This window comes from Gorilla gorilla, chromosome 14, assembly GCF_029281585.2.
Source record: "Gorilla gorilla gorilla isolate KB3781 chromosome 14, NHGRI_mGorGor1-v2.1_pri, whole genome shotgun sequence".
Classification (NCBI taxonomy): Eukaryota; Metazoa; Chordata; class Mammalia; order Primates; family Hominidae; genus Gorilla; species Gorilla gorilla.
Genome location: NC_073238.2, coordinates 66,299,804 through 66,312,116, shown reverse-complemented (window position 1 = coordinate 66,312,116; position 12,313 = coordinate 66,299,804). Strand labels below are relative to the sequence as shown.

General features: G+C 45.3%; 1 protein-coding gene across 2 annotated transcripts in view; it reads left to right on the top strand.

Annotated features, from left to right (window-relative positions):
* Positions 1-12,313, top strand: part of DHRS12 (dehydrogenase/reductase 12) — a 47,872-nt gene that overhangs the window by 2,242 nt on the left and 33,317 nt on the right. For both annotated transcript variants that reach the window (XM_063697624.1, XM_055359909.2), the window contains exons 2-5: positions 2,265-2,398; positions 4,017-4,099; positions 10,618-10,710; positions 11,782-11,862. In XM_063697624.1, the coding sequence (XP_063553694.1) occupies positions 2,265-2,398; positions 4,017-4,099; positions 10,618-10,710; positions 11,782-11,862 (391 nt within the window). The remainder of the gene's footprint in view (positions 1-2,264; positions 2,399-4,016; positions 4,100-10,617; positions 10,711-11,781; positions 11,863-12,313) is intronic.

The following is a 12,313-nucleotide window of genomic DNA, read 5'->3' as shown; positions in this document are numbered from 1 at the left end:
TTCAACCCAGAGGAGCCAGCCTCAGCAAACATTCGTCTCTAATACGGATCAATGTGGAGCCCAGAGGCTAATGTCCCCTCTGACTGGGTATCACAGAGAAAAGCCTGTCAGCTTCCTGCCCCTGGAGAAGGGCTCTTCAGGCCTGTTCCCTGTGGACTGCTTTTTTTCTGGCTCTATTGTATTTGGGAAGTTCTCATTCCCCACAATGCCTCCTCCTAGCTAAGCCCCTATTCATTGACTCAGGCCCTTGCCTCTACCGGAAAAGCCTTTCACAGAGATTCCAGGGCTCACGTCTGTGTTTAGGGGGAAAAAAATCTTCCAGTTTCCTCTTTATAGTTTAAAATGCTCTCAAAGTCCCTACTGATTTGAAGGCTTGGGGGCCAAATGAGCTCAAGTTTGAACATGGACGGTACTGTCATTATTAATAGTGATAATAATAATGTCATCTGGGTGCGGTGGCTCATGCTGTAATCCCAGCATTTTGGGAAGCCGAGGTGGGTGGATCACCTGAGGTCAGGTGTTCGAGACCAGCATGGCCAACATGGTGAAAACCCATCTCTACTAAAAAATACAAAAATTAGCCGGGTGTGGTGACGGGCGCTTATAACCCCAGCTACTCAGGAGGCTGAGACAGGAGAATCACTTGAACCTGGGAGGCGGAGGTTGCAGTGAGCTGAGATTGCGCCACTGCACTCCATCCTGGGTGACAGGGTGGGACTCTGTCTCAAAAAATAATAATGTCAACTGCTAATTATTGAGCTCCTAATATGTTCCAAGTGCTGTCGTAAGTGCCTTAGATGCGGCATCTCATTTAGGCTGCCCAAGAGGTGTCTCTTATTATTCCCTTTCTGCAGATGAGGAGATAAGAGCTCAGAAAGGTTAAGTCAACACACAAGATTGCACAGCTAGTAAGAGGCTGACCTGTGACTTAAACCCAGGTTGTTCAAGCCCTTGTTACTGATATTTTTTAGTTTCAAGTCAACCTTTTCAGGAAGGCTTTGGAATAAGAAGTCTTGCTTGCCACTCACAGCAGAAGCAATGGGTAGGGTATTCTCTAAGCTGCCCTGCATGTTCTGGTGAGTTACAGATGGTGAAAACAGGAACATTTTTCTTGTTCTCTTAAGAACATCTGGCTTGACTGAAACAAGTGGCAATGCCTGACCCGTGGCAATGACTTTCAAACCAAACCCAAGCTCATAAACATCCTTTGGCCACTTCCCCGAGTTCCAGAGCATGTAACTGGCAGTTGTGCTGTACCAGGGCATGGGGCAGGAGGCCAGCTGTTGGCTACCCTTTTGTAAACAGGTCCTGTGGGAGGGCTCTCAGCATCTGTGGAGCCTTGAGATCAGAGTCCCATCCTGCATTGCCCGGGAGAAATCTCTCGGCTCCGTGGGTGAGAGATGTAAGCTCTGAGACCCCAGCCTGCCTGTGCGTGGGCAGAGTCTGCCCTCTGGACCTCCACCTGCCAACCCCACCGTTCTGCCACCACTGCCCTTAGCCAATTTCATAGCCAGGAAATACTAGAAGAGTAAAGGTAGAGAGGTATCGCGAAAGGAATGGGAAAAAGAAACAGTTAAGGAACTCACAATTGCATCTATCCAATATGATGCCTTTGTGCAAATCAGAAAAAATACCTCTTCTGCAATATGCTTTTCTGCCACCTGCCAGAACATTATCATAATGCAGATACAAATATCCCATCATTCTGATCCGAATGGCACTCCCTAGAGCTGTGCAGTGCACACCTTGTGTCCCTGAAGGAGCCTTGGCTTCCTCTGATGGATGCAGAGCTTAAATAACTCTACCATCCTCCTCCTTTATTCCCTACTTGCAAATCTCCCCCGTTTCTCCAAGTAGGCAAGGATATCTGTCCTGCAATGCAATAAGCACAATGCAAATGGTCTCCTAAGCTTCCTGAAACCTGCCCCCCACAAAAGGGAAAAGAGCAATTCATCTGTCAAGGGATTTTTTTTTCTTTTTGCCACTCCCCAGGATCGGGGCAGTCAGAGGAAGACAATTTGGATGCCAAAATGTTGGAATATCCAATATTTTCAAAAGTTTGGGAAGATCATGGTCCAGGAAATGCAGGCCTTGAGATAGTGGTGTTTGTGACAGCAGGGAGGGCAAGGGAGAAAGGAGTTTCGTGATGTGTTGGGAGAGGCAGAGACAGCAATAATGCCCATCCTAGAATTAGGCTTTCTCCTGCAGGGGTTTGTGTTCCCCACTCCTTATAGCTGGTCTTCCTGTGGGTCTGCTCTTTCTAGGAGTGGCTATGAATCTGCATGTAAAGACTTTGTCCCTCATGACTTGGAGGTCCAGGTTCCTGGAAGAGTCTTTTTGGTCACTGGAGGAAACAGCGGCATTGGCAAAGCAACTGCCCTTGAAATCGCCAAGCGAGGTAAGCAGCTGCTAACACGTGTGTCCGCTGAGCCCCACGGCCAGACTGCGGCCAGTCCACACTGAGGAGGGCACCCTGTGTCACAGGCAGGCCAGGAAGTCCTGGATGGCGATCCCATGTTTCTGGGCACAGCTGCCAGCTTTCTGAGTTTTGAGCTCCAGGTGGCTAGAGCAACAGGAGCCCTTTCCTCAACACTTAATTAATTCTCAGGCGAGCTTGGGGTCCTGCCCACGTGTCCCAGTGTTTTCTGATTAAGAACAGCGAGGGGCTCAAGCAAACCCTGGACATCAGAATCCCCAGTGGAATTTAATTAAAAAAACAAAAACAAAAACATGAACACCTGGTCTCTAACTCATGTCTTCTCAATGAGACTCTCCTGGGGTGAGAGACAAGGGGAGGGGGAGCCTCGAAGTCCACTGCAATTTGGATGTGGATGGTAGTTATGAACCAAGGCCCCCAAAATACCTGGAGAGAGGAGTGCATTGAACTAAACTTCCTCCTTGCTGGGGTCCAGCCTCCAGGGCTAGAGCAGCCTCCCGCTTCCCTCCCCTAAGCTTGACTATAAAGAGGTGCTTCAGGTGCACTGTAAAGTCTTCAGTCAGCAGAAGTCTTCCTCATGGTAAATGCCAGAATTTCCCGCATGAGCTCAACGATCCTGGGTCACCAAATGGCTCTGCAGTGGCTAGAAAAGTTTGCTGCATCTCTCCAGAGCCTCTTCAGGAAAAATGGATGTTCCAGCAGAAGGTGGGGAACTAGGTTGTGAATTTATCACTTTTTAAGATGCTGAAGATGTTTTCTTTTTTCCTCTCTCTAAATCCAAGTTAGGCATTTTCAGGGGACTATTATATCATTTGAAGCTTTATTATCTGCCAAGTCAGGGAGAGGATTAATTGCATCTTAGCAGCTGGGAAGCACTCTGAAGTGCGGAGAGGAGGAGAGAAGAGGGGCTAGTGTTGTGGTTAGCCTGTAGCCTCCCATGAAACACCCCATTTAATCAAGTGGGTGATTTTTAGTAAAGAAAGCAGACTCCATAACGATTCGTTCTTAGCTGCCCCGGCGAAGGCATTCTGCTTTAAATTGACCTTGATTGATGATGGTGTGGCATTTGCTGGGATAATATGAGGGCTGCTGATGGATTCAACATTCAGTCAATACTTGAGTCTCTACTACATGCTAGGCAAGTGGCTGTCTACTTTGGCTGAACATTAGATCACCGGGGAGCTTGTAAAACATACCCAGTCCTGGGCCTATCGCCTAGATCTTTAAAAGCTCCCTAGGTGAGTCTAAAGTGCAGCCAGGTTTAACACATCTGGGTCAGCTACTATGCCAGATGCTAGGGAGGCATATCTGACCCAGATCAATGTTCCTTATCATTGATGTGTTCAGGCCCTCAAAAAATCAGGATGTTATTCCAGACGCACTGTCAGCACAGGTAGGCAATAAGGTTCCAGTACCTCCCTCACCATCACCCTTGCTGCTCTTAACTCTGGGAACCACCCATTTAGGTTTAACAGAAGAGTGTCAATTGTGAACCCATATGTCTTCATTTTTCATTAGGAAGAGCTGGTTTCTGTAGCTCTCGCTGTAACTCACAGATGGTTTCATTGAATTCCACCAGGTGGCACAGTTCACCTGGTTTGTCGAGATCAAGCCCGAGCAGAAGATGCCAGGGGTGAGATCATCCGGGAGAGCGGTAACCAGGTGAGCAGCTCCTCACCCCTCCTGCTGGGTTTCCTTGCCTCCATGGTCAGCTGTGAGGAGGCTGGACTCCTACCCGCTTTCCCTGGGTTGAAGAGGGCCTGTGTTTGTGCTTCTGCTTTGGAAGCAGCCTTGGCCAGCAGGGAGCTGGGCCCTGCTTTTGAATGGCTAGGTTTGACAAGGGGATAAGTGTGGGCACTGAGGCTTGACCGCATGGTCCTGAGCTGCCTGTGAAACCAGCAGAGGCCAGCAGGCAGAGGCCTATTACACTGGACAGTGATACTTCCAGTCTCCTCACCTCAGAGGGAGCCCACATCAGCAACACACGGCAAGGGTCACCCGGGTGCCACGGAGCCATGCATTGACCCGATGTGCTCTAATAAAGAGAAACACTGGCAGCATTTGGGTCTTGATGAGAGCTACTTTCTGACACGAGCTTTCAGAGCTGCCTCACATTTTGTGGTCTTTCTCTTCTGAAAGAGCTGGAACCAGGATTGGCTACATAATTAGTGGGGCTCGGTGCAAAATGAAAATGCAAGACCCTTGTGTAAAAGTTATTTAGAATTTCTACACAACAAAGGCAGAACATTAAACCAAGCTTGAGGCCTTTCCAGTCGCAGGGCATGTGCAGCTGTATAGATCATATTCCCATGATCCATCGTGTAGCCATAAGGCTACCCTGAATGGAAAACCCTGACCCCCAAAAGGACCCTCAGTCATGGCTGCTCGCTCACTGTCACTAAAGAACATCCTCATTCCATTCCTACCTCTTCTCTAGGAGACCCCACAATTGGAGAGCCTGTAGGAGGGAAGCTGGGGAGGGACAGACAGTACCCACCCTCAGGCATGGACCCTGGTCAAAGAGAAGAATGCCCCTCTCTAGGATGGAATATTTTGCATCAACTTTGAAATAACATTTTCACACCAAGTGTCTGTTCCTTTCCCTTTCTCATGGAAATCGCCAGTCTCATGCCATCAGGTGCCTTACAGAGGCTTAGTGCTGGCGGCAAGTGTGAGGGTCTCTAAATCTTCCTCTAATGTCTGCAAGTGCCGCTGCGATCTGCGGGCTGCAGTTCTCGAGATTGAAAGCTGGCTGTCTGCCTGCTGATAACTTTCGGTGGTGCTGCTGCAGGATGCAACAAGAATACTAATCTCAGGCCGCGGGCAGGAGGAGGTTTGCCTGGATTCCAGCCTGCTGTGGTGTGGGCCACAGGCTTTAAAAAGTATATTTAAATGGAAAATGATGATAATATGGATCTGTTTGGCTTATATCTAATTCCACCATGTTTAGGAGGGGTAGAGAGCTGAAAAGGGGAGCAAGCATGTTCCTGCACTGGGGAGAAAGCAAGCCCTTGCCTACTGCCCCCCTCACCTCCATACAGATACACTTGGCGGGATTTGAATGCACACACAGGACATTCACTGCTCTCTCGGGTTTATAAGTGGCCTCCAGCACTCAGAGGTGGAGCGTCCAGGATGAGGGTACCTGTCTGCTTATGCCAGTGTCTGTGGTTTCCCTGACTCAATGTCTCCTCCAGGCTCTGCCAGGGATCAGCTGTCCCTCCCTGCTTATGAAGAGGCCCCACTCCACAGCTTCATCTGGTCTACCTTTGGTAGGCAGCCCACACACAAAAGCGTGGTGTGAAGGAGGGAGTTGGGCTCTGATACGAGTCCCGGTTTTGCACTTTCTGGCCTGTGAGCTTGGGCAAAGTTCTTAGCTTCCCTGAACATTCATTTCCTCATTAAAAAATAGGGGTAACTTGACTTTATTAGTTTTTTAACATGTATTTAAGGGTGAACCGTATGCCAAACAGCTGGAGACACAGTGATTGGGACAGACACAGCCCCAGACAGTCTTGTGCAGGCTACAAGTGATTAACAGTTTCCTTGAAGTGTTTGTGCCTGCCCTGGGCCTGGCTGCCATGCTCTGTATCACAGTGGGGGTGGGTTGGGGGACAAATAGTATGAACCCCAAGGTATGTGTTTCTTCAGCTCCTACAACCAGACAGCTTTTGGCTGGGTTTGGCCAATGGCAGTTACTAGAGGAAGATTGCTAGGTGAAAGGAAGGGGGGAATTGAGATATTGGCTTCCCTGGTGATGGCAAATCTCCTCTCTGGTTCTTCCTTCTGGTTCCTGGGCTCAGGCCACACTGCATTCTCCCTTTGTTTCTTGAGCCTAGGGCTGGTGGTAGTTTCCTGTTGTTACTAATCTCTGGGTTACTTCACCGATCCTGGTTGAGTTCTCACCTTCCTTAATCACCTGGGAAATCAATCCCTGCGTTCAATTCCCTCTGTTGAAAGAGGTGTCTGTTAGATGTTACTGAAATAACATGATAAGGGCTACAAGATGGGAAGCTCAGGGTATCCTAAGAACAAACAGCTCTCAATCAATAGAAGTAGCTACTATTATTATTGTTGGTATTATCATTATTGTTTATACTAATATTACTACCACTCCCAACCTTACATTCTCTGCTTCAAGTGTGTTCTGTTTAATCAGTGCTTAGGCCCTGCTCAGTGGGAGGTGGAAGCCTGCAAGCCCCCAGTAGCAGAAAAGATGTGTGGTAGAGCTGTGAGGGCAGTGGAGCAGCTGGTCCTGCCTGCATGGTTGGGTGAACATCAAAGAAAGAAGGTCCCTTGGGCAGGAGGGCTGGGTGAGGTGTGCAGCAGGCCAGCTGAGCCAGGGAGCACAGGCACCAGGTAAGGCTCAAGGTCACGTGGGGATCTCAGCTGCTTGTACACGCTGGCTTGGTAAGATCAGGTGTTTGGCCATATAGAGAGGTGAATATCATGCTGAGATGATCTTTCAGAGAGGTTATGTGTGGCTTAAGCTTGGGGAAAGGAGTACCGGTTACTGTAGAGCAGACTGCTGGCTCACCAGTCCACTGGACACGATGCTCCCAAAGGGCCTAGGGGAGAAACAGGGTGTACCTTTTTCCCCGGGCTTCTGGTTGCAGTTCAGCCCCACCTTACTACCTGGCTCCAGACTTTCGTCTAGCAGTTATCTCCATGGGTAACATTAAAAAAAAAAAAACTTCTATTTTATGTATTATTTTTTGAGATAGGCTCTCGGGATTTTTGAGATAGGCTATTTTTGAGATAGGCTCTCACAGTTGGGATTTGTCTGATGTCTTTCTGATGATTACACTGGAGTTATGGGTTTTAGAGGGAAAGATCACAGAGGGACAGGTGCCTGGGCAACATTTTTCAGTCCTGCAGGCCTCCTGATGTGGCTGGAAGGTTCTGTGAAAGCACTTACGTCTTATGGGTGATTGACTTCACCAACATCACACACCATGATAAAAAACGGATTTCGACTCTCCAGCTCTTCCAGGCCAATGTGGATTTCTAGCTTCTTGAGAATGGTTGATTTAGCTTCCCAAGACCTCAGTGGTTTTATGAAATACCACCTCATTTCTCCAGAATGATTTCTACTTAACAAAACACCTCCATGCACTGTTTACCGTGCTCATTGTGGGAACTGCTCTGATGGGGGGATCAGTCCCCATGATGTCACCTCATGACTCCTGGGTCACACAGCCGCTATAGATGGTGGCTTGTCTGCAGAAAGGGTCCCAGTTGAGTTTTGTTTTGTTCAATTTCAGTAACCATGCTTGTATCACAGTGGGGCCCAGTGGCTCCTAAGGTGAGCCTTCTCATTGTGTGGCTCCGCAGATTGGGACTTTTACACACATGCACCTGTTTCCAGTTCCTTCTCCTGGCCACAGCAGACTGCCAGCCTCTCCTTCTGGGTGCTTTGTGGCCTCCTGTTTTGCCTCAGAGGGACACAGATGATTTCCTTCCTCTTTTCTTGGTGCTTCATGTCACCAGCTCCGTGGCTGATTTGTCTAGGACAGTGATTCTCTCTTCCCTGCTACTACCTCCTTTTCACTCTGAGACATCTCAGGCGCTTCCAGGAAGCTCAGATAACTTGTGGAATGTTTAAAGCAGAATTGCTTTTAGTTCACTTGAGTTTTGTTGCTGTTTTAACCTGGATTTTGTATACATGTTACACAGCGCTTTCTGGTAGGAGTGTCTAGACTCAGTTTGCAGTCATTGGTACAGGCTCCTGGCTGACTCAGATATGACTCAGCAGCCTTGTTCGCTCTGGCTGGGTGAGGGCCTTCACAGACATTTTAAAAGAGAATAGCTCTGTACAGACAACATTTTTCCTATCCTTTGAAGGCAGAGGAATATTCAGTTGGGCCAGGCTTAAGCTGAATATGGTGTTCAACCTGACTAGACTTTCTGAGTCATGAAAATATGGAATTGCTTTGTCTCATTTGTCTCAGATGAGAAAACAATATGTTTTAAGATGAGTAGAAATAAATTCGACTACAGCTTTGAGTTTTATAGCTTGATTAATGGGGAAACTCAGGCAGGGCACGGAACTTCTCTGCTTTGTCAAAGGAGTTGTGGCCCTTGCTCAGATCCTTGTCTGTAGGTTCAATACTTAGGTGCCCTCTGCCTTGGGTTAGTGATAAGTCACATATGTCCACTGATGCTCAGAGAGGATGCCGTTGCATTCATTGGATGCTAAGAATGCAAGTTTGGACTTAGGTACTGGGTACAGAGAAAAAGGTTTCAACAGCCAAGATCCATTAGTCGACTACCATGCCTATGACTGTGTGTAATACCATAAGGAGAAACGGCACATTAGACAGGGTCCCTTACTCATGGAGTTCTAAGCCTGCTGGGGAGGTGGCTGTGTCCAGTGATAACCATGATACAAGGCAGAGATTGAAAAGTGTCATGAGCAAGGACTAAGGGTCACAGCATAAGTTGTCATCTTATTTATGATGTGCCTGAGATACTGTCTGAAGAGCAAACTTTTGACCAAAAAAAAAAAAGATCAGCAGCAGGAAACCCTGACATATCCATGCAAAGGTAAATTATGTAGTCATTAAAACGAATAGGGTGGATTCATATGTAACAAAATCATCTCCAAGACCTCTTGTAAGTCCTACAACTCAATAGCAAAACAAACAAACAACGACGTAACTTATAACCGGATTTGAAAATGGTCTAAGGACTTGAATAGACATTTCTCCAAAGAAGATACACAAATGGCCAACACAAGCTGGGCACGGTGGCTCATGCCCGTAATCCCAGAACTTTGGGAGGCCAAGGCAGACAGATCACTTGAGGTCAGGAGTTCAAGACCAGCCTGGCCAACATGATGAAACACCGTCTCTCCTAAAAATATAAAAATTAGCTGAGCATGGTGGCATGCACCTCTAGTCCCAGCTACTTGGGAGGCTGAGGCAGGAGAATCACTTGAACCTGGGAGGCGGAGGTTGCAGTGAGCCAAAATCATGCCACTGCACTCTAGCCTGGGCGACAGAGTGCAGTGGCACTCTTTTTCTCAAGAAAAAACAAACAAAAAACAAATGGCCACCACATATACAAAAAAATACTTTCAATGTCAGTAGTCGTCAGGGAAATGCAAATCAAAACTAGAGTGAAATATCACCTCACACCTCTCAGGATGCTATTGCTAAAAAAAACAAAAAACAAAAAAATGTTTGTTAGGTTATGGAGAAATTGGAACCCTTGCACACCATTTGTGGAAATGCAAAATGGTGCAGCCTCTATGGAAAACAGTATGGAGGTTCCTCAAAAAATTCAAAATAGAGCTACCATCTGACCCAGCAATTGCACTTCTGGGTACTTATCCAAGGGAATTGAAATCAGGATCCTGAAGAGCCATTAGCACTGCCACGTCCATTGCAGCATTATTCACAATAGCCAAGATGTGGAAACAACTTAAATGTCCATCGACAGATGAATGGACAAAGAAAATGTGGTACATACCTACACACATTGGAATATCATTCAGCCTTAAAAGGAAAGAAATCCTGCAACGACATGGATGAACCTGGAGGAGCTAACCCAAGTTCAATAAGCCAGGCACAGAAAGACAAAGACTATTCGATTTCACTTATGTGAGGTATCCATAGTACTCAGAATTCATAGAACCAAAGAGTGGAATGGTGGTTGTCAGGGGCTGGGGGAAAGGAGAAATGTGGAGTTACTGTCAAAGGGCACAAAGTTTCAGTTAGGCAAGGTGAATAAACTCTAGAGGTGCACTGTACAACATTGTACCTAGTCAGCATGCTGGAAATTTTGTTAAGAGGGTAGATCTCATATTAAGTATCCTTATCACAATAAAATAAAAAAGTAAAAACTGTTTTTATCACCAAAAACTAAAAGACATATTGTTAAGTGAAAAACACGGATGTAGAACAATGCATAGTCTGATCCTATTTGTGTGGTGTATGTATATATAAAATATATATCTTAAAATATATGTATTGTATATATAGTATATGCTTAAAATATTTCTGGATGATTCACAAAAAACTGAACAATGGTTTATTTTTGAGGAATGGGACTGGTATTTTCCGTTTTATATCATTTCAAAGTATTTGCTTTTTAAAAACTGTATACTTTTTTAAAATTAAAAGTGCTAGTTTATATCTTTTTAAAAGGGGTTTTTTTTTTTTTGCTTTCTAATTTAGAACATTTTTCTGCACATTGTGGACTTGTCTGATCCCAAGCAAATCTGGAAATTTGTTGAAAATTTCAAGCAGGAACATAAACTCCATGTTCTGGTGAGCTTTGTAAACATAAGTGGAGAATAAATTCATGTTGGCCCATTGTTTCCGTCTGTGGATGTGGACGGATATGTATGTTTGCCTGTCTTTATGGAAGAATCTTAGTAAGACTCTCTTATGCTTGGGCCTGTTCATGGAATCAAGTTTACTCATTGGATTTAAGAGGAGACGCATGTGGTTAGATTAGTGGGGAAAGGAAGGGGCCATCCACTGGGTAGGTGTTGTGGGAGGATAGATATGTTCCATGTTTTATAAAATGATGATTTGTATATAAATATTTCTCAATTCTGTAGATTTGGGGATTGGTGTGTTGAAATTAGAAGCTCTTTTTGTGCAAAAGAATACCTCCTGCAGACAGGCAAATCTTTTAGTAACATAATTAGCACAAAACTCCATGGAGAGCCTGGGTAGACTCAGATAGAAAGAGTCCCAGTGTGCTCTTCCCAGATACTCTACTTGGAGCTAAGTTGCTTTTCTATCCGAAGAGTTTCTGATGTGCTCTGAAACGTTGTTCCAGAGTCTGGAATTGTGCTGTCCAGTGTGGCTGTGGAGCATTTAAATGTAGCTAGTCCAGACTGAGATGTGGTGTAAGTGTATAAATTAGCAGGTTTCAAATCCTGAAAAACATTATCTATGCCATCTCATTAATATTATGTGTTGATTACATGTTAAAATGATGCTATTTTGGATATATTTGGTTAAATATATTATTAAATTAATTTTACCAGTTTCTTACTACCTTTTTAATGTGGCTACTAGAAATCTTAAGATTAGATATTTCTATTGGACCGTTCTGGACTAGATGAATTTCCAGAGCACTCTCTCATGAATTAGGTTGCCTGGCCAAGCTGTCTCACTTGGCGATCTTTGCACAGTTCTGTGGCTGAATCCTCTGCACAAGTGGTATTTTCCTGCAAAGGGTTTGGAGTAAAGAATCAGTTGAGCAAATTGTCATTGTCACTTGAAAGTTGAAAAAGAGCTGGGGGTGGGGTAGTGGAGGTGTGGGGATGGAAATAGGTCTTTTGGCCCTATTTTTCTTTATTTTGAAATGGGAACTATAATTTTTAGATCAATAATGCAGGTTGCATGGTCAATAAAAGATTGCTCACAGAGATGGACTTGAAAAAAACTTTGCTACCAATACTCTGGGTAAGTACAAGAAGTTTTCTTATTTGTTTTTAGCAATATAAACATAGAATGTACCATAGAAGGGTAAAAAAAAAATTGACCGACTTTTTTGGTTCTTGGTCCTGGGCCTGATGACATTTGCTTTAAGTTTATTCTGAATTGTACTTATTTTTCTTCATAAAACACTTTCTCTTTTCATGTTTCTTATAATAGGTGTTGGTGCCAGAAATACTTAGTATTGAAGTGTTTTTTTCCCTAGGAAGCGCTAGGCTGTTTATAGACATTGTTTTGAAGAGGAGAGCAAGTTCAGCTTAAGTGTTGAGTGCAAGTCTAAAAACTGCAACCAAAGGAACTTCCAGCCAGGGCTGAGGAAGGTGCAACCAGTGGGCAAGAAGATGGACTGAGAAGCGCATTGGCTAGAGCACAGATACCTGGGCTCTGGTTGCTACTCTGTAATAGCAGAGTGAAGTCA